The 21,561-nt window shown below is 44.2% G+C and overlaps 3 protein-coding genes across 8 annotated transcripts in view; 1 reads left to right on the top strand and 2 right to left on the bottom strand.

Annotated features, from left to right (window-relative positions):
• Positions 1 to 6,198, top strand: part of PLPPR1 (phospholipid phosphatase related 1) — a 121,702-nt gene extending 115,504 nt beyond the window's left edge. For all 4 annotated transcript variants that reach the window (XM_027663857.1, XM_027663856.1, XM_027663858.1 and 1 more), the window contains exons 6-8: positions 955 to 1,131; positions 2,635 to 2,766; positions 4,670 to 6,198. In XM_027663857.1, coding sequence (XP_027519658.1) covers positions 955 to 1,131; positions 2,635 to 2,766; positions 4,670 to 4,702 — 342 coding nt within the window. In that variant the 3' untranslated portion in view covers positions 4,703 to 6,198. The remainder of the gene's footprint in view (positions 1 to 954; positions 1,132 to 2,634; positions 2,767 to 4,669) is intronic.
• A 2,667-nt stretch (positions 6,199 to 8,865) lies between these two features.
• Positions 8,866 to 10,278, bottom strand: MRPL50 (mitochondrial ribosomal protein L50). The gene is made up of 2 exons (XM_027663833.1): positions 10,150 to 10,278; positions 8,866 to 9,356 (listed from the first exon to the last, which is right to left on the bottom strand). The coding sequence occupies exons 1-2, from the start codon at positions 10,236 to 10,238 to the stop codon at positions 8,960 to 8,962; spliced, it is 486 nt and encodes a 161-aa protein (XP_027519634.1). The 5' UTR covers positions 10,239 to 10,278; the 3' UTR covers positions 8,866 to 8,959.
• A 1,495-nt stretch (positions 10,279 to 11,773) lies between these two features.
• On the bottom strand, positions 11,774 to 20,139 carry ALDOB (aldolase, fructose-bisphosphate B). 3 transcript variants are annotated; one of them, XM_027663832.1, is made up of 10 exons: positions 20,012 to 20,126; positions 15,516 to 15,524; positions 15,170 to 15,291; positions 14,675 to 14,886; positions 14,123 to 14,177; positions 13,810 to 13,970; positions 13,527 to 13,610; positions 12,882 to 13,056; positions 12,544 to 12,743; positions 11,774 to 12,288 (listed from the first exon to the last, which is right to left on the bottom strand). In XM_027663832.1, the coding sequence occupies exons 3-10, from the start codon at positions 15,279 to 15,281 to the stop codon at positions 12,193 to 12,195; spliced, it is 1,095 nt and encodes a 364-aa protein (XP_027519633.1). In that variant the 5' UTR covers positions 15,282 to 15,291; positions 15,516 to 15,524; positions 20,012 to 20,126; the 3' UTR covers positions 11,774 to 12,192. The 3 variants fall into 3 exon arrangements, with proteins under 3 accessions (XP_027519633.1, XP_027519631.1, XP_027519632.1); XM_027663830.1 differs by lacking the exon at positions 15,516 to 15,524 and having other exon boundaries at positions 20,012 to 20,139; XM_027663831.1 differs by lacking the exon at positions 15,516 to 15,524 and having other exon boundaries at positions 20,008 to 20,131.
• Positions 20,140 to 21,561: the final 1,422 nt, after the last annotated feature.

Here is a 21,561-nt window from a genome sequence, read left to right as displayed (position 1 = left end):
ACCAAGCCAAGCCAGCCAGGGACCAGATTAGGAAACCTGAGCATGATACTGTTTAAGAAGCATTTTTCAAATGTATTTTCATGATTCTTTTTCATATATGGGGAGCAGTGTGTCATCTGGAGACATTTTGGGCAAACCTATTTGATGTATTTGCTTTTATTATCAAAGCTTTGGAAATCATTCAGGCATCCATACTTGATTGCTGAAAAGGATTTTATTGAATTGTTTTGCCATCAGGCTTGGTTTGCTTTATCTTTGTTATTTTGTGGCTCTGGAATTAATGACTGGCTGCTAATTGTGACCCATGTGCTTTTGCTCTCTGTCAAAATGTGTTAGAAAATACACAAACTGCCAGAAACATGTGGGGTTAATTAAAAAATACTCAGAGAACAGTGAAACTTTGTCCTCCAGAATTACGTTTTCAAAATCAACTTTATTTTGAAAGAAACCTTTCTCATATTGTGTGTTTCCTTTCATCTTTCAGAGAAGATGTCTGGAATGGTTTCTCACAATGTTCTCTCTTTCTTAAACTTAACACCACTTAGGAGACTGGAGTAGCTGGTTGATACAGATGCTATGCACTCAAATTTTCTGTACGTTAGAGTTTCTCCAGGAGTGTAAACATCAATTCCTGGCTCCCTTTGCAGACATTTAGTCAGGGACATTCAGAGTGCCACCTTCTGAGCACAAACGGAGCCTACAAGCTCAGGAGAAGTCCCGTATGTAAATCCAGTGGGATATCTGACATCCTGAAACAACACCATTTAACAGTATCTGTTTTGTACTCTTAAAAGTGTTCTCTGAATTACCTGAAACCTCTTCCTCCATTTCCCAGTGCTTTTTTTAGTGAAACATGGATTTTGTCACATCCTTGCTGATTTAGGATTTTTCTGGGTGGGAAGGATGCATTTCTGGCAGAGCCCCTTTTTACTTTCGGTTTGCCCTTCCTTTCAGATGTACATCACAAGCACAATTAAAACAAAGAGCAGCAGGCTAGCCAAGCCTGTGCTGTGTTTGGGTACCCTGTGTGCTGCCTTCCTTACCGGGCTGAATCGAGTTTCTGAGTATCGGAACCACTGTTCGGACGTGATCGCGGGCTTCATCCTGGGCAGTGCTGTAGCCTTGTTTCTGGTAAGTCCAGCAGTTCCTTGTGAATTCCTTTTAAAAATACCATACTATTAAAAAAAAAAAATTTAAAAAATGCTATTTTCGTGTGGCCTGCAAGATCTAATTCTAGCCCCATCTAGTTAAACGTATCATCAAAGAGAATTACAGTATGAAATCAGGAATACTAATTGATAAGGCTAGTATGGTGACATTTGTACATTTTATTAATTTTAATTCTTTTAATTCCTATATGTGTTCTTACTTGACCTGTTCTGGAAAATTCTGTAAAGATGGTGTAGTTTTCAACTGATATCAAAAGGAGGTATGCTTGAGACTCCTCTAACCACCCCCATGTTACAAAATCCTACTGTGTGTCTTGTATCTGGCAAAAATGTTAGATAAAGGGTGTTGTCTGCGGCTCTGAGCAGTGGTCCTGGTTTTCCGTTTTGTTTTGGACCATAAAGGAAGTGCAGTAGAAAGGAAGATCAGGATAAACTCCCTGGGAGACAATATTACCTCCCTTTGCATCATTTGGAGTTGAGCTGAAATTGTTTACCCCCTTATAGGATAATTAAATGTATTAAAATATATCAAAGGCCTTCCCACAGAATATAGGAACAGCATCTTTCCAGACTTGAAGTGTACCTGGCTCTCCTGTGGGCTCTGTGGTTGAAGTGATTTGTTTGGTGAGAGGTCTGTTGCTGAGCATTTACTCACACAGGCAGCAGTCCAGGTCATTCTTGTTATTACCAAGAAATGTGCCTGGTTCCATTTAATGAAAATATGCTTCAAAACTATCCACTGCACAGCAACAGACACTTTATCTCTGTAATCAGGAGAGATTATGTTTCAATGATCCCTTAAATCTTGATTGTCCTGTCGCTGATTCCTTTTTTTCCTATTCTGTACTTAAAAAAGCAACAACAACAAACCTCCACATGTCAGTTGTTTCCATGTTCCCTTTAAATAAAAAGATATCTACAACCTCTGACCTGAATTTCCTTGGCTTTAATGTAAATTATTTGTCTGGTTCCTATTGGGAAGGGCAGTTTAAATCTTGTCTATGCAATGTGAGTCTGTTGTCCCAGTGCTGCTGCAAGTATGAAGGAGTGATGCTAAATTATGTTATCCAGATGTGAGGGAGATGCAGCCATCCACTGAACTATTTTCACAGCTTGGAAGTGATAAAGTCACAGTCTGAAGGGAGTATTTGGCCAGTAAAGTGCATCGTTCAGGTAGTCTGTGGTTCTGGGATGATAAAGCATACATGGGAATCTCTGCTGTGTGAAATGTAAAATGTATAAATAAGGCTGAGAATGGTTCATCACCTCAGATTAACCCACTTCCCAAAGCAGTCCATCACACTCAGCTGCACTGTAGCCCAAGGCTGAGGCAGGTGGCGCCTTGAACCAAAATCCAGGTTAAATTCTTTTCAGAAGCTGGCAGTTGTGACCCCAGTGTTAACTCCTCTGAGTTTTCCTGGGGACAGAACACACCAACCTCACTTGCTTTTTCTGCATTACACAGGGGATATGTGTTGTCCATAACTTTAAGGGCACTCATGGAGCTCCTTCTAAACCGAAGCCTGAAGATCCACGGGGAATGCCACTAATGGCTTTTCCGAGAGTGGAAAGTCCTCTGGAGACACTGAGTGCACAGGTACTGTAAATCCTCTCTCTCAGACCCATCACCAACCACATTTTCTGTTACAGCAGACTAAAACCAAGTTGTATACCTAACCATACATTCCTAACATTGAGCCCACTGAACAAAGTGAATGTGAATCAAGGCAGAGTTCGTTTTAAGGCATTTATTCCCGAACTACCAAATACTGTAGATCTTTTGCCCCTGTGCACATCCACTGCTAAAAAAGTAGGATTTCACATGCCTCTGCATGTGGTTTGTGATAAAAAAGCTTTCACTTACAATAGAAAACTGAGAGAAGAGCAAAAATAATTCTGTGTAACTACATTCCAAAATACTTTCGGGATGTCTGAAATATTTAATCATTCCTGAGAATAAACTATGCTGTCTGGAAATGTATTTATAGAGATTAGGTTTTTTATCCTTATTATTGTTCAGTATCTTCTATAATGATAAAAATCTCATAGAGTTTTCTATCTCTAAGTCCTCAGAAGAGAAGTAATAGCATTCTTTCAAGTCTGCAAAAAAAATAGGAAGAGAGAGCATCATTATTGATGGTGTTTCTGTTAAAACTACTAACTTAAAATGGCTTGTGTTGGCATAACTGAATCGTACCCAGCCCTTTCAAAACATACAAGCAAATGCCACCTGCAAAACAGGTTCTGGGAATGAGCAGAAACTGTAGTTTATCAGTTATTTTAAATACCTGATGTCATTTATTTGTTCTTTAAATTGTACTTCCTTTATTAGATGGCCTGTCATTCCTCTGCACATGGCATGTAGCAAGATCAATAGCGACTTCTGTTAAACTCTTTGCCAAATAAACTGAAAAGAGGAATTTAAAAAAAAAATGGAAAAGACAGTTTTCTAATGCCTGGAAATATTTTGCTTAATTGAAAAGTCAGTTTTGATTAGGCAAAGATTTACTGGAAGTCTTTCCACTAAATCTGCAGAACCTTGTGCATTAAATGTTCTCTTGGTGGGTTTGCAGTTCAGAAACTAAGCACTGAGAAAAATTTAGTCAAGTCAGCTATTTATAGCTGCTGAGCTGTGAAGTGCAGGTAGCGACTGGACCTTAACTGTTGATGTCTACTATAATTCAACAACATAATTTTCAGGGTAGCAGTCTCTACATGACCATACATCTACAATGCAGGAGTAGATTGGGGAAAATGTGATCCTATTCTGAAGATAGTATAAACAGGTCTTTGGGAGCACATACTGTTTCTTCAGGAATAGGAGGTACAGCGTCCTTCTCTGTGCGGATTTCTGCATCTATCCCCAATCTCGTTTGGCCTTGCATCCACACAAACCCTGCAGAGGAAGCATGATAGAAGGATGACCTTAGTACTACCACGAGTCCTGGACACTGGCTCCCAGGAAGGTTAAATCTACACTGCCACCTACAGAGGACTTCTTGTTGCTGCATGTCTGTGGCTGCATGTGTTTTGGCATATTGACCCACCTCCATACGGTTTTAAGTTCTTTATGTTCCTTAGGATCAAAGTGTGCAGAATCCCTGTGCACCCATCAGATGAAGCCAAACCACAGTCTTCTAGTCTCTCCTGAAGACAGACCCACTGTATTGGTTATGTGACTGTATGAAGCACTTGAGCCTCTGCAGACCTGTCCCTCTGGACAGGACCCAGTTCCATTTGAAAGTCCATGTTGGACTTTCCTTGGTCCCACCTTGGTTTTCCAGCCTGTTAGTGAGTGTTAATAACAGCAGGGCTGGAGTTCAGCTATTCCCACCACACACTCAGGACAGGCAGCAGTCACTTTTGCAGTCTTAAAGCCCTGGGTTAGCTGAGCGACAGGTTTTATTAGAGAAGGGTTTTCTCATTCATTTTGCACACCAAAATATGTAAATGCCAAACTGTTTACAAATGTTCATGTGTCTGCCTTTTCCTCTTTGCAGAACCACTCTGCCTCTATGACTGAAGTAACCTGAGATGGAAGATTGGCAGCCGGAGCTATTTTTTACTACCCTCCAGTACAATAGTCCAAGACACACAGTTACTAAATGTGTAACTGTGATGACCAGTATTATGTTATGTCTAGTTAGAGGCTAATGTTTTGTACTTTTTTTGTATGAGGAAGTGATGTAGCTTGCCCTGATTTTTTTGTCAGCTTTAATATTATTATGCCAGACTTTAAAAGCAAAACAAAAAAAGAACAAAAAAAACCTTTTCTTGTTTAAAGTGTGCACTGAGGAACTACATCTATGGAATTGTTGATGTTGTTATGTGATATTTGTACACATTTTTTTTCTTTTCAGTTTTTAATTTATATATCTTGAAAAAAGAAACATTCATTTTTTACCTTTTCTTACCATAAGAAGTGCTTCTACCACTGGGTCAAATTCTGATCTCAGTAAGGTCAGCATAGATCTGAAGTAATCTCATATATTTAATTCATATTAAAATAATGGTGATCAGGAATCTGACCTGAATGATACTATCAACAAGTAGCAAAAATCCATCCTTGATTCAGTGGGCTACTTAAGTGTTCCCTAGGGATGCAGTTTAGCCACCCAGTTTCCAGACTACTTGGCAGACTCAAAGCATGTTCTTAAGCACCTCACTGAATCAAAGCCTGATTGTTCTGGTGTGGGTGATTGTGCTGGTTATTGAAGAATAACTAAAACAACATCCTCAGTCTGCAGTATAGACAGACTGGACATGAAAATTTATAGTAGTAGCTGATAGCATGTGAGCTGACTATATCATCTCCCTAGATCCTCATTCCTCCCCGAGGCCCAGCTGAAGCTCCCGGTGAAACCTGGCTTCAGGAATTGACTATGGGGATATACAGCCACCACTGTGGAGCTGAGGCTGTGCTCTGAGTGTTTCATCACTTCATCATAGATTTGTGGGGTAACTAGTGACACTGTTGCAAAGTAAAAGTGGCACCACTTCTCCAGCAGGGTGGCATTCTCTGGCATTCCAGTTCGCATAAACAAGGAGCCTGTTTTGCCCCCCAAAGTGTATTTTTCCCTGAGGGGCTTTGGCAAGTTAAAAAAAAAATTAAACAAAAGAAAATAAAAAGCTGACAGCCTGTAGTAGTGGTCTGCATTTTTGTAAATTCTGCCAACAGAATTTATATCAAAACTGCTATTTTACAATTTGAAAACTTTGTCTAAGGATTTTAAAGACAATTAATTAAGTATGGGTTGGGGGTGGGAGGGAAAGAAAAAAAAAAGCCCATTTTACAATGGCTAGAATTGGGGCAAAGGCTTCATTACATGATTTTTCACTGTTTCTAGGATTTTCCTGCATCTCATTCTTTTAGCATGGTGATAACTGCTGTGAGTCTCCTTTAAAGAATGGAGCCTGTCTCTGTACTTCTACTGGAATGTTTACCTCACATTTCCATGTTGGTTCTTCTTGGCTTTTTTTTGTAATTTTTTCCAAAACAGAAGCAAAAAAAAATGATCAAAAAAGCAAATACGTAGCCTGGTCTCTGTCACTTGCCTGGGATACAAAGAAAATCTGGGATGTCTGTTTCTGTCTGGTCTGTTTCTTCCAGGTTGGTATCTTCTTCTGACTCTACAGATGTGTGCTTCAGGCTTAGGAATATAAGGATCAGACTTTGGGCCATGCAGGCCTTTTGTGACCATGAGAAAGCCGTTGATAAGTGTTCTGGGTTCCTCACTACAACTTTGATCAAAATTCCAGAGGGAAAAATCTGTTCTCAACTTCTCTGCTAGGAAATACCCTCCCAAGCAGGCTTTTTTTACACTTTTGTCTGGTCTTTTCTACTGGTCTAAAACCAACAAACTGCATGAGCAGGGCTTTTGCTTACTTATTTATTTATAATTTAATTCAATAGAAGTTAGGTACTTCTGAAAGCCCAAGGATTAAAAAGTGATTAATCCCCTAGAAGTCCATGGCACAGGCATTCTGTGCTAGGCTACAATCTCATTTCAGATTTTTGTTAAGAAGTTTTGCATCTCAAATGTCTGATCCCCTTCCATTGTGCTACAGTCCCTGTGCTGATGGAAGCATGACATTTGCACCTGAAAAGGAACTAAGTTTATGAGATAAGGGAAATGGCAATTTGACTCAACTCAGACAGTAAAACCCAAGATGAGCTGCTGTCATGCTCCTTTCTTGCCTAATTTTCAGTCTTCAGTTTTTCCACTCTGTTCTGATCATTTTACGTGAGCTATCAAAGTTACATACTGGGAGAGACAGAGAAGCAGCAGATAAACATGAAGTTCAACTACCACTGAAAGTATTTTCTTAGATAATGAGTGTTAAGAAGAAACAAGGAGGTGCAAATATCTCTGGGTTTTGATGGGAGGAAGACATAGTTTCATGAAAAATATACTTTAATTTATTGCGGCCAAACAGCCTCTGAAGCAGCCAGGATGACACACATTTAGCCACTTGTCACAGTGTGGTTTCCCATAAGCTGCAGGGGAGGGATTTGGGAACCTTCAGCCTTCCACAGTGACCAGTGAAACATCCCCAGCTCACTCACATTCACCCCACAATGGAACATGTAGCACTACACTTTTACTATTCTGTAGATCCCCAAAAGCCAAAAGGAGAAAAGAATGGGTTTCTTAAACTTCTTCAGAGTTGTGAGAAGAAGGGAGAACTTCAGAAGTTTGCTCAGTCAAGAAACTGAGCACTGTGACACACAAAAGCAGCAGTGCCTGAGTGTGCTTGGGGTGTCTGCTGAAAGAAACTGGGGGAGCAAGGGTTGAGGGCATTAAGTGTTGTAACCAGGACATTTCTGGATCATTACCAGAAAAAAAAAAAACCACACATACAGACTCTAACCTCATTGGAAACAACCTGTTTCATCAAAATTCATGAAGTACCACAGATTTCTCAGACTGTTGCATTTATTTTATTGTCTTCCTCGCTTTTCTGCTTGCCTCCTCTGATTAACAGCAGACCTGCATCATCAGTTAGACGGGAAGAAAAACTAAACATACAGGTAACATCTAAGAAAAACTAACAACTATTAGGAGGAGACACAAAAATTAAAAAATAGGGTTTTTAACAGACACTGAAGAATTCAACAAGGTGCTTTAATGGCAGGTGTTTTTATAGGGCTGTTGGAGAGTTCACTATTACTGAGTTAAGAGATCTCACAATTTTACTTGGCCCTATTTTCATGAAGCAATTTTAAGCAGCACAAGCAGTTTCACTTTAAGATGACACCTCTAATAGCTTTTACAAACCCCATTGCTGACAGGCTCTTATTTTTAATCTCAAGGACAAAAAAAAATAAGGATGGCTCACCTTCCCTCTCCTTCCCCAGGTTTGTCAGCCCTGCTGGTCATGGTGACAGAGGTGGATGTGGTTCCTGACACAGCCCAAATGCAAACACAAAACCCCCATCATACAGCTCAGAACTGAAGACAGTTTAGGAGGTTGTACAGGTTGAACCCCAGCCAGCCCAGCCCCAGTCAACTCTTTGCTAACTCCCCCACCAGTGGGATCAGGGAAAGAATTGGAAGGGTAAAAGCTGGGAACCTTGTGGGTTGAGATAAAGACACTTTAATAGGTAAAAGAAAAGCCACACACACAGGCAAAGCAAAATAATGAATTAATTCCCTGCTTCCCATGGGCAGGCAGGTATTCAGCCATCTCCAGGAGAGCAGAACCTATCATATGTAGTGGTTACTTGGGAAGACAAACACCATCACTCCAAACTTCATTCCCTTCCTCCTTTTTTCTCCCCACTTTATGCACTGAGCATGATGTCTTATGGTCTGGAATATCCCTTTGGCCATTTGGATCACCTGTCCTGGCTGTGTCTCCTCCCAGCCTCCCATGAACCCCAGCCTCTTCCCCAGTGTTGAAAACAAAAAGGTATTGTGTCTGTACAAGCCCTGCTCAGCAATAACAAAAACATCTCTATATTATCAACCCTGTGTTCCGCATCAGCACGAATCCAAAACACAGCCCCACACCAGCCACTGGGAAGAAAGTTACCTCTACCCCAGCCAAAACCAGGTGCAGGGCAGGAACTGTGGAGTTGGTCCCCCTTGTTTATCCCCACTGGAGCCAGAGATGCAAGGGAGCAGCTGGCAGTGCCCACACTCCTGGTCTGCAGGGAAAAAAGGGCAGAACAGACAACAGTGAAAAACCCGAGCACGACTCAAAGAACTTTTATTAGTGAAATTCACACATTTCACTGCGAGGAGGTGGCTCTGCCGCTGCTCTGCAGGAAAGGTCCATGGTGGGACTCACTGCTTCCAGATGATCTTCAGGTTTGGTGGCAGCTCTGCAGCCACGAGTTCATCGAACTTGGTCGCATCCTTCACGGGGGTGCGGTAAAAACCCAGCACGTCCCGGACGCAGCGCATCAGGTGGAGCTGGGAGTTGGGCACAGCGTGTCCCAGCTCCACCGCCAGCCGTGCCAGCAGCTGGAACTTCAGCCTGTTCTCCTGCAGGGGCGTCTGCTCCCAGTCTTGGGGAAGGGAGGACCCAAAAACCTCCCTTACGTGGGACTCAAGGCGGCTCTGGAGGTCCTGTGGGGGGAGGTAACTCCGGCTGCGCGGCGGGGGGCACAGCAGGCTGGGCTTGCTCCTCTCCTCCTTCTCAGAGATCCCCGCTTCCACTTCCACTTCTTTCTCCTCCTTCCTGTTGGCACCAGAAAAGAAGCGTTTTCAATCTCTGGGCTGGCTCAGAGTGCTATTCTGTTCAAGGTGTTTTAAAGCAGGCTCAATCCAGACAGTGTCCTTATCCATGAGGGACAAAACCAGACAGGGTTTGGTGGTTTTCCCCAAAGGCTGCTCACCACACAGGCTCCCTCTGCAGAGCCACCACTCGCCCACCCACCTTATCTCACTGGGCTGTGTGGAAACACTTTAATCAGAATAATTACTTGTCTTCCCAGTTACCACTGCGTTTTCTAATCTGATGTGAATAAAAAAAATATTAATTAAACAAAAAGGATAACAGAAAATAACCACTACTACAGAAAAAAAAAAAAATCAGTGCCCAGGTACCAAAAAAAAAAAAAAAAAAAAAAAAAAAAATTCATCACTAGTTTTAACTACAAAACTTGACTTGCTCATATGCCACACTATAGTCAACAATCCACGCATGGTCTCACCTAAAACGCTGTACAGGAACTACCATTTTACATTCCCGTGAAATCCCTCCTTTCCCACCCCTAACAAAAAGCAGGTGACAGCACTAAAGACTCCAACCCAGTACCACCACCACCACGTCCGCCCGCCAGCAGTGCGCCTCGATGGGCGCTTAATTCCCATGGAACCTGCTGGATCTCCTTCCCTAAAAACATCCTGGAGCTGCCTGGACACAACCCCGAGGGACGCGCTCGGTGCGGGGGAGTGTAAGACCAAGGCCCCTCCAGCACCTCCACGGCCCGCGAGAGGTTCAGATGCCACCCCCTGGTGCCCTGCGGTACCTGCGGACACCCCAGAAGGCTCTGAGCCCCGCGGGGCCCAGCCCGGGCCGCCCCGGCCCCGCTGCCCTCAGCGCCCGCACCGCCGCCATGCTCCTTCTCGCCGCACCCGCCGCAGTGACGAGCTGCAGCCGCGCCCCGCAAAGCCTCACGGGAACTGTAGTCCCATGGCCGCCCCCTCAGCGCGGGGGTGTCTCGGAGGTCTCGGCTCCCACCGGGAGAAAGCTCCGGGGAGACCTTTCTGCGGCCTCCCAGTGCTTCATGTGGGCTTGTAACAGAGAGGGAGAGGGGATTTTTACACGAGCAGATCGTGACAGAAAAAGTGGGGACGGCTTTAAATTAAAAGAGGGGCGATTAGGAAGGAATTCTTCCCTGTGAGAGTGGTGAGCCGCTGGCACAGGATATCCATAGAAGCTGTGGATGACCCACCACTGGAAGTGTCCACGGACAAGTTGGAGCAACCTGGTCTAGTGGAAGGTGTCCCTGCCCACGGCAGAGGGGTTTTATCTGTGTCTGGTTGAAAAAATAGAATCTTTAAGGTCATTCCCAGTGCAAACTGTTCCGTGGTTGATCCTGTGATGCACGGATCAGAGGATCAGCAGGATGCTGCTTGTGGGGAGCAGAGGTTTCACTGAGCTTGGGTGTGTGAAGGCACAACCACAGCCAAGCCAGGAAAGGGGTGTCATTCCTGATGCTGGTGTTGGCCTTTGGGGAGTTTTTTTTGGCAAGTTTTTGCTCTTCATTCACCATCAGGACAGTCTAAATCAAGCATTAATTACTCAGCGGTTGGATCCATGTGAAGGAGTTTGGCTGTTTATTGCCCCTGTGACAGGTTACTGACACAGAGGACAGGAGGAAGTGTTTACAGGACAGTGATTTTTACATGTTTTCCCAGTTGTTGGCAGGAGCAGGGAGTGCCTGTGGCCAGGAGAAGCAGCCAGCAGTGGGATGACCCTAGAGGGTCAGGAGCTCCTCTGGGAAGCCTGGCCCTGGATGTCTGGGGGGCTGCTCCAAGGCCTCACTGTTGATTGGTGTAGTGTGCATCCAGGAGACTACTCTTCTATAACCCTGGTCTGCTGTTTTTGCCACTTATGCCTTTTTTTTTTTTTCATGACAATCATCTAATTGTACTTTAGTTCACAAATCTTGTATCTTTAACAGGGACATAGCAACAGGCCTAAGGTCAAACAGTGGGCCTGCAACATCAGCCTGATTATCCAAGCTACACCAACAGGCCAAGATGCCTTCCTGCATGTTTGATGTTAATTATTGTGACAAATGCCACTGGAAAAACAGTCTTTTTACAGCCTTGACCCAACCTGTGCAACCCTGGTGCAGCCTCATCCCACCAACCATGACTCTCCAGGGACACGAGAAGCTTCTGAAGGAAGAGTTGTTTGTCTGTGGCCTGAGTCCCTTGTACACCTCTCAAGTTTTTTTGTGCTGTTGTTCAGCAGGATTAACCTCTGCAGCTGTGTCACTATTGGATTATTCCCCTTTGATATCCTCTGGGTTTCCCAAACTCACCAGCTGTAACACTTTTTTTTTAATCTTTGCAAAGACACAATATGCATGACAAACACTATAAAGTTTATTAAAAAAAAAAAAGAGAATTGTGAGGTAGAGATTAGTTTTTCAATTACTGTTTTATTGCCATGATTGAATACAGAGTCAGGTTCTATAATTCAAGATTTTGCCTGCAAAATGTGGTAATAGGCAAGGGTGTGTGTTTGAATTGCCAGGGAACTACTTAATCTGCCTATTATTCTAGGGATTGAGTTTCAGACTGGGGAGGAGAGTGGGTTCATGATTCATTGGCAGCTGTTGTTTGCTGTTTGGAAAGAATTCCCTTTCCTTGGAATGTGCAAACGAAACAAGAATATCCCCTTGGTAAATTGTGGGAGTGAAGGGTGGAGAGAAATCTTATCCATTTTATCTCCAGCTTCATGTAGGGTAAAGGGAAATTAGATTTCTACGTTTTTCTTTCATTTCTGAACACCTTCCACCTTGTGAGAAGGGCCAGGAGGAAGGAAGGCTCCTGCACTTTCAGTAGGTGTAGCCGGCAGTGAAAAGTGACTGCGTGGCAGCTGCGTCAGTCTTCCCAGATAGGACATACTGTCCCCTGCAAGCCAAACTGTTAATCTGAAAAAGAAAGCAAAAGGAGGGGGAAAACAGTCAGTGTGGCATAAGAACAGCAGGTATGCAAAGAGTAACCAGTGGGAGCAACCAAGTAAGAAATAATCAAGCAATTAACTAAGGCAGAAAAAATAGAGTAACACCCCTGGTGAATGTGAAGCATCAGGAGGAGAGGGATCAAGAGTAGCCTTTGGAAGGTGACAGCAGGTCTCCCTTCATGGGGAACAGCTCTTCCCGCTACCGGAGCGGGGAGCCTTATACCTGCGCCCGCTTGCGGAAGGCCTCCTGCGCTGCCTTCTTGTTCTCGGTTTTGCCCAACCATGCAGCCAGGGCAGAGGCCTGCAGGGCCCTCCCGTAGGAAAAGGTCAGTTTCCAAGGCTTAGGCAGAGGGGACTGGTTCATGGCGTTCAGGTTGACAGAAGCCTCCTCTTCGCTCTGGCCTCCAGACAGGAAGCAGATCCCTGCAAGAAGGAGGTTTGGAGGCTTAGAAACGGACCGCTCCAGCCATGTCAACCCCTGAGCTTTGCACACCAGAGGTAGCAGCAGGGCCAGCAAGAGTGACAGTGGGAATGGATACATAGGAATGAGTCAGGAATCACCAGGAACAGCCGCAGGAACAGTACGGAGGAGGGTTGTGACAGTTGCCACGGCGATATCCTGAGGGGTGTACTTCTTGGAGCAGGAATGCCCAGCCATGACCATGTTGGGTTTCAGCAGAGTCCCTTCCAGGTACACGTGGTGATCATTCAGTGCCTTGTAGACGGCAGCCAGAACCTGGAAAACAGGGGGATTGAATACATACCTCTGCTCAAACCTTTACCTCAGCCAGCTGCAGGACAGTTTATTCTTTGGGAATGTAACAAAATCAAATGGGATTCTGCTTTCTGATGTGTAATTTATCTCAGGGGTTGCAGTTGTGGAGATACCACTGCTTTTGAGATGACCAGGATACCACTCTTCATATTTACTAGATTTGTCCCTGCAAACTGAGGTACTGAAACTGCAGTACTTGGTTTTGTTCCTGATCCATCTTTTTTGAGGTTGAAGATGCTTATATCATCAGTCCAGTGGAAGTCCGAAAGCATGGATTATACTCTTGCATGTGCTATTAAACTCATTAGTTGTCTGTAAGCAGCTCATATTTGTGGTGCAGTTATGAAGTCCCTTTTTCGTCAAATCTCTTTCAGCTCTGTGAGCACAAACTGCACAAAGTTCATCTTTGTGAGGGGGAAGGAATCCCTTACCTTTTCTGTGACATACTGGCAGCGCTGGAGATCGTGGTCTCCATCAGGCAGGATTTCTGGCTCCACAATGGGCACCAAGCCATGCTAAGAAAAGGAAGACAGGGAAATCTTTAGGGCTATGGAAGAAAAACTGTTCTTGTTGTTTGGTGGTATTTCTTCCTCCCGTGCTGTCCTTCCTCCTCATCCTTCCCCAAACCCTCACAGAAATCCTCCTTTCTAGTGTGTCATCACAGAGAACAGTGAGAAGGGGCAACAGCACCTCAGGTTGCTGGAAGGCAGGTACCTGCTGGCAGATGCTGGCATAGCGTGCCAAGGTGTTGGCATTCTCCTGGATGGCAAGCTGGGAGGGTGTTGTGCTGGTGATCTTGAGCACAGCACGCCACTTGGCAAAGTCAGCACCGTCCTTCTTGTACTGAGCACAGCGCTCAGCCAGCCCATCCAGCCCTGCAGGGGGGAACAGAGCTCCTCTGAGAGCTGTTCTTCAGCTCAGAGCTCTGACTAGTGCCTTGACACCAGCCAAGGCTGTGCCTCAGGGGAGTCACTCCATGGCTTTTGCTGCACAGGTTGTAGCTTAGGCTCCTTAGATCTCTCCTTACCTTGGATGGTGGTTTCTCCATTTGTTCCTGCTAGAGGTGCTGTGCCTTTATCCAGCTGAGGAGATCAGAAAAAGAGGAAGGGTTACAGAGGAATGGGAATAAGTCTCCTCCTTATCTTCTTACCCATGGCTAGTCTGCCTTTGCAGGCTGACTGTGAGTAAAGTGTGGGGCTGAACATCCTCAGGATGCAAAGGAGGGAAATGCTGGAGCAAAGGTGAAGAAAAGGAGTGAGCTGGATCAGAGGAAGGGGCAGCATATAGATGGCAGAAGACAATAGCTTGAAAGCTCTGTTAGATGCAGAAAGAACTGGATTTAGGTTACTGCATGGAGGGACTTATTCGTAGTGAATGGTGAGTAAATGGGAGCTGGTGTATGAAAACTTCCTGTGTCTAATGCAAATGTGCACAAAAGCAACACAGAGAATGGTGGTCGAGACCTTCTAGTCATTTTAAAACAAACTACACACCAGGAGAGAGTGCAGCTCCATATATAAATTTTCTCTTCAAACGGGGTTTGGGCTATGATGCCAGTCAGGCCAATACAGGTACTCACCTTTATTCCCACCACAATGCCTTTTTCCTTGATGAGTGCTGGGAATGGCTTTCCACTGCTGTCTTTCTGGTAGAGAGTCTCGTGGAAGAGGATGACTCCCCCAATGCTCTGGTTGATGGAAGTGTCTGAAGAGAAGAGGATCTCTCTAAAAGCTCGGCGGTTCTCCTCTGTGTTCTCCACATTGATCCTCTGCAGCCTGTTCCCCATGGTACCTAGTGAGGTGGACAATGGCCAGACCAAGAGGTTTCAGGCTTGGCTGGCCTCCTCCTGGTCCCAGTGTGTAGTAAGGAACTGCATCTTGATTTAGAGCTTCCCTTCCCAACCCACAGTTTGTAAGCTTATGTTGTCACAGCTGCAGCCCAGACTGGGTATTTCTGCTCAGACAACAGCTCAGTTTTTAAGGGTCTTTCATTTACTTCACTGGTTTCAAACATGCAGCAAAATTAAAAAGAAAAATTCTTGGATGCTGCTAACTGATTGATAAGCAGAACTAACCCACTGATTCATCTGCAGCTAGGATCCCCTTTCCTGAAGCCACAATCCTCTGAGCAGTGTCTGAAAGAGCTTTCTTCTGCTCTGGAGTCAGCGCTGGGAACTGGTGGGTCATGTTGACTTATCTGTGAAAGAGAATTACTGTTACCAGCTGGAGGAGACTGTGAATCAGAGACCCCACTGGAGGGCTCTTGGTGCTTGTCTGGTCCATGTTATCTTAAGCATATGCCCAGAAATCCATTTCAGTTCTTCTTGGCTTGATGTGTCTGGCAAAACCAGAAGAGAGGTGTGGGAGCCACATCCTGCCACATCCTTCCATAGCCAAAGTGAGAAAGACTCTGTGTTTTACCTGGATTTGCTGAGAGAATAAAGGAAGGTCAGTCTGTAATAAAAACATGTACCAAGTAACAAGTATGCAAACTGCTAACTCTGGACACTTCTTAGTTCCCATAAGTAGAATGCCGATTATTCCACTGCTTACTTTACACATTTCCTAACATTATCCCTCTCCCATTTTCTGTCCTATGTTGCCAGTAATTGATTTTCTATCATCACCCTCCTGCTTTGCTCTGTGTTTCTCCTCCTCACGGCTGCTTTCAGAACTGCAGTTAATTGCTTCCTCTATAGAAGATCTAGGGGCTTAGAAGGATTCACTCCTCTTTTCTATCTTTTGAGCTGTGGCAGAGGCTTACCAACTGCAGATACCCAGCATATTAAATCCCAAATTCTGTCTTGATATGACAAAATTCTTGGCCTTATTAAAGTTTTGATTATATGCCATTAAATTACAGTTTCTGGTATCATCTGAATAGTCCAAGTTACTTTTCTGTGTGTATAAGCCTGTGAGCCCAAACCAGAAAGACTCTCTTCCTTCAATTTATTAGATGTGATAGCTAAAGCAACACTCATGTTTTTGTCAGTGGGTGCTAAATCCACAAGGTGATTAATTAAAAACAAAAAGATCCCCAATAGTACAAAAGATCACCAATATCAAGTTTTCCTCCAAAAGTACAGGGCTCTGGACACTGTCTGCATTTTCTACTCCCAAAGTCAGCCGATAGATGAGTGAGAACATGCCATTTCCCATTTCAACAGAGATGGCCAGCACATATTTCTCCCTATATAAGCATTAGGCAGCCAAGTCCTACCTCCTCTTTCTCTGCACACAGATGCTATGTCACCAGGGAATCCTTGCTTTGTTCTTCCTACTGAAGGGCAGAATGGGGAGAAATGATAAACAATCTGTCTGCTACTCATGATAGGGTACAGAGTTCTGTACAGCATGTCAAATGGTGCCAACATTTTCTGGCAACCATGCCATCACAAGTCAGGTGGCAGCTACAAATCCATGTCTCTGATTCATAGCTGAAGATACTTTGGAAATGTAATCATGCAAGATTCAAATGGCATTGTCTGCCAGTACAGACCAGCCAGATGCAGTGTACAGATGTCTTTACCTTTTTGTGAGCTGAGACCAGAATTTTTCCTATGCAGCTTAACAAAGGTGAGTCATTCCAAGTTTAGAGGGGAGTTGAAGGAGAGCATGATGAAGACTGTGTCAAATGAGAGAAAGTTCTCTCCCTCCCCAAGGGCTGAAATTCCTTCTTGCTGTATTCCTGCAGAAGCAAGCTCAGCTGAGCCCCTCTCTTTGTGTATCTAGCTGTGCCCAGAGCTCTGGGAAACATCCTTCTACTGTGCTGACCGCTGCTCCATCACTCCCAGCTCTCAGCCTGTTCAGCCCCCTCAGAAGAACTTGAAAAGTTGTGGTTTATGCTGCATAGCTACTTCAGTTCACCTATAACCCTCCTTATCATTCACCTGCTGTCTGTGTCAGATATGTCTCAAAGAGGAAATTGGCTTGTTGTTACGATTACTGTAATAGTTGGGTGGTGAGAACTTCAGGTAAAACCACTGTACTGTTAAATAAGTGGTTTTGCAAAATGATGAGGAATCACTCCAGTGGTTCACAGTATCTGTGGAAAAGACTGGAAAATTGTGACCTGGCAAAAGTATGATCTTGTCCAAGGTCAAAGTTAATGAATCTCTAAAGCAGGGGTGGGATTTTAGAGTTGCAGTTTGGAGCTGTGCTGCAGCACCAGGGGGTGTATCCAGGTAATCTTTAATCCCTGTACCTGAACTGGAAGACCACCAGTTGCTCTAGTCATGTTATTGTGGGCACACTTTCTTTCCAGCAATGCAATAAATAGTGAGACTAAAGTCTGCTAATGTCTGCAGACTAATGTCTGCTCTCTCTTACTTATTTCCAGTGTTTCCCTAAAGATAACAAAGAGACAGTTATCACTCGAAGCCAGCCTGCAAAGCACAGAAGTACAGAAATACAAGCTTTCAGCAAATAATGCTGCTCCAAGTGAGTACTCTGAGAAGCTGAAACCATACAGTGTAGTTCCACAAGGATGAATTGGAAGACAGCAGATTAGTTCCAGTTTCTACACAAGGATCTCATTGAGCATGAAGGAGCAGGTGGAATTTTGCCAAAGTCTCCCCAAAATTATCTTTAAGGCTTTGGTGAGTGGTTCCCAGCTACCCTGCCGAGCTACAAGGACGAATAAAAGGCACAATGTTTCTAGCTGAAATGATGGAGAAATGAGAGCAAAAGAGCAATTGTAAACCTAATAATAGCTCAAAGGTGCAGAATGTTCAAGTCCCCTTGATTTAGGATTTTTTATTTTGCTGTGATTCTTTCATGAGGAGCATAATTTCTGAGGATCTTCATGGTTGGATTCAAAAAGGGTGTCTGCTGTAAGGTCCTGGTCTGAGCATTTAAAGGGGAGTTGAGAAGCCTTACACTTCAGTAATGTTTCATACAGCTATCCTGTAAAGAGGAAGCTCCTAGCACATCCACAGAAACGTTAATGTCTCCCCTTAAAGAGCTGGATATGTCAGCTCACAGGTCGTGAGGAAAAACAGTTGTGCCCAGGCTGCCAGAGCTGCACAGCTCATTTCAGTCTTCCAAGAACAAATTTGTCTATTTGCCTTTGGGGATGGCCCAGGGCCGTGTCAGTCACTGAGCTGAACAGGGGGCCAGCAGCAAGTGCCCAAACATCCTGTGTGAGCAGGAGTCCAGCCTAGAGGAGTACAGGGGTTATCCCCCTTGGCTCAGGACTCTTTAGATTAGACTTGGGTACTGTCTCCAGTGTTGGGTCCCTGCAGTACAGGAAAGACATGACAAACTGAAGCAAGTCAGTTCAACATGTGCCACCAAGAGGGTTGGAGGCTGCAGCACTTGCTCTGTGAGGAGAAGTCTGCAGAGATGGGTCCAGTTCAGCCTCAGACAGCGATGGCTTCGGGGGGACCTCTCAGCAGTCCCCAGCACCTACAGAGTGGTGATTGCACAGGCAGAGACAGGCTCTTCATAGTGGCGTGTGCAGGGACAGTGAGAGACAACAGGCGTAAGCTGAAACTAGAGAGACTTGGACTGGATATGAAGAAAAAATTTTCACTGTTAGGACAGCCAAGCAATGGAGCAGATTGAAAAAGAGGCTGTGGTGTCTCCATCCTTGAAGGTTGCCAAGGCACATCTGAATAAAGCCCTGAGCACCTTGGTCTCACCTCATGTCTAACCCTACTTTGGGCAGGAGGTGGTGGGATTGCAGACCTTCTGATGTCCCTTTCATCCTGAATTACCCTGTGACTCTCTGTGAGTACCTGCTTCAGGAGTCGAAGTAGAAGCAGTGCCTCCTGTATGTAGGAAGGAGCTCTGAGGAAAGAACAGGATGTTTCCCCCATCATCTTTGCATTGACAGTGATGGTTTTAGTATAGCAAAATTTCATTTCTGGGTTCTAAAAAGTCTCAAGGGTAAGGGACAAAAAGAGATACTTAGACTTCTGTCACCTAGAAAAAGGGACAGATGTTTTTGATTGACATAATTATTTCACCATCTCGATAGGTCCTTTGGGGCATATTTGATGGTAAACTGCCTGGTTGTTTTTCGCTCTCTTTGGTGAATTCTTTTTTACCATCTTCAAGTTCAGTCTAGGGACCTTGGTTCCACATCCTATCTCCTGTCCTGACTCCCATGTTAGCCTCAGAGCCACACTCAAGTTCTGAGCAAATGTACCCCCATTTCACGGCTGGGCTCTTCTCAGAGACGGTAATAAAATGATGTCAGACTTGCATGAGAATTGCAGTCTTGGCTGGGGGAAGCAGTGGTGAGGGTCTCAAGTGGGCTAAAAATAGTTTTGGGTTCTAGGCACATGTTGAGAATGTGATGGAGGATCACAGACTCAGTGAGGATTTTTATTGGTTGAGCAATTTCCTGAAGCTGTCTGTTCAGAGCTGGAGAGGTTACAGCCTAATGCAAAAGCAGGTTTTGTTTTCCTGCACTGCAGACCATCCTACACCCCCCTGCCAAAGGATCTTATCCACACTACTGCACTAATGCTTCAGAAGAAGCTGCACAATGAACACAACATAATTACACTTCTGTCAGCACTGGTGCCTGTCAGGACCAGCTGCCTTCTACTATTCTCCTTGCAAAACATAAATTTGGGTATGCCACAAGCATAAACCAAATACAAAACGAAGCAACAGAAAGCAATGCAGGTATGATATTGCTCTAGTCCCCTTAGACTAAGGATTCACTTATTCCAGGAGTTCTGAGTGACTAAGCTAAGTCAGAAAGCCAGTGTTAGCAACAAATAGGTCACTTTGGAAGACCACTGCAGAATGGCTGAGTGCTTAATTCTTACAAGCTGTTCCTGGAACAAAAAAATAAAACCAACATCAAAACAACTTTCCAAGCCCAGTGTAGATAAACATGCCAGGTCTCAGCTGCTGATATACATACCACCTTTACAGTTTAGAAACTAAATTATTATACTTACTTTTTTGTAGGCAGTGCCTCTGCTGCTACAAGCTTCTGGTGAGGTGTTTGCAGGCAAAGATACCCAGTCCTTCTAATCACTAACTTTTATAAAATTCTTGACAGCTTCCCACCCCCTCTCCTTCATTGTCCCTCCTCCCTCCCTAGGCTGACTGGGGAGGTGTCACGGCTCAGTGTCTGTCGTTGGCTATCAGACCACCACCACACACCTCCAATGGGACCTGGTCATTCTCCTGCTGTTCCTTCCCTTTTCCCTCCCCTGTGTATATATAAGGCCATTTACCATGCGCTGAAATGGAGGTGTTTTACAGTTATTTCAAATTATTCCTCCTCCTCCTAAAACAGACCGAAAAGAAGTGCAAGAGGAACCATGGAAATTGTTTACAGGGATCTTGGGCATAGCTTTGTGTTTAGGTTTAGATCTTTTGAAAGCTTATACTTAGGAAACCACTCAGTGCAGGAAGGAAGAGTAGAAAACAAAATACAGAAACGATGCAACAGATCTTTAATTGGTATGAGCTGGTATCATTTCTGTGGCTTCATGAGTGTTACACTGCTCTTCCTCACTGGAAAATTTAGCATGGAAACATATTTTCCTTTTCCAGTTAGTATGTGGAAAGGCAAAATGTGATGCTACAGCATCAAGGTTAATAAAACAGCAAGCTCTGATGTTCTGTAACCCAGTGTATGCATGAGAATGATGGTCATCAGACAAAATATGCCCACATTGAGGTGCACAACTGTAAGCCAAATTTTCCACCAAAATCCCATTGAAACATCCACCCACATGGCAATGACATACAAACTTCTCAGTTGCTTAGCAAAATTTTTCTGTGAAAAATACTGATGCTGTATAAATAGTGTATTAGCACTCCAGTTTGCATGAAACCACGCTACAGCTATTCCCCAAACAGGGAGGCTGATTATTTGTTTTATTCTCTCCCCCCATATTCCATATTGCAGGTCAGTTTTCCTGGAGGGAAGAGCAGCACAGGGACTGTTATGCAAACATCATACCCTCAGCAACAACACAGCAACCTTGGACATTGGCACGTTTTTACCACAAAGACCCAGTGTTTGCCTGGGGAATTACGTAGTTTCTCAGTTTGTTTGGCTCATGCAGTGACACCTTTAGCCTTTACTGGACTTGTAGGCAATCTCAGCAACTTGCATGCTGCCAGCAGTAGCATTTTATGACAGTCAGCATAAAGTGAAAAAGCTGAGAATGCAGTCCAGCTGAAGGCCTTGTGGTTGTGTTCCTTTGTTTTCTTTAATGTTGTCCTTCCTGACCCATACCTTTTTGCTGAACAATGCTGTGCCACATAACATGCACATAAAGCCTTCCTTGCTTTACAGTGTTTACTTTACATTCCATTTCTCCCATCCTAGCAGAAAGACAAACCCCGTGACGTACTAAAGCTTCTCCACCACAACAGAGGCATCCAATATAGATTAAAATATTTTTAATTAAATACAGTATCTAAGACCCTCTTGAGACCAAGAAGGTGTCATACTGGACCACAGAAAAAAATCAGAATTTCAGTCCTGTTG

The sequence above is a fragment of the Corapipo altera genome, unplaced genomic scaffold (genome assembly GCF_003945725.1).
Source record: "Corapipo altera isolate COAL_440 unplaced genomic scaffold, ASM394572v1 61153, whole genome shotgun sequence".
Lineage (NCBI taxonomy): Eukaryota > Metazoa > Chordata > Aves > Passeriformes > Pipridae > Corapipo > Corapipo altera.
The sequence above is the reverse complement of the archived record's forward strand: the minus strand, read 5'-3'. Positions and strand labels throughout refer to the sequence as shown.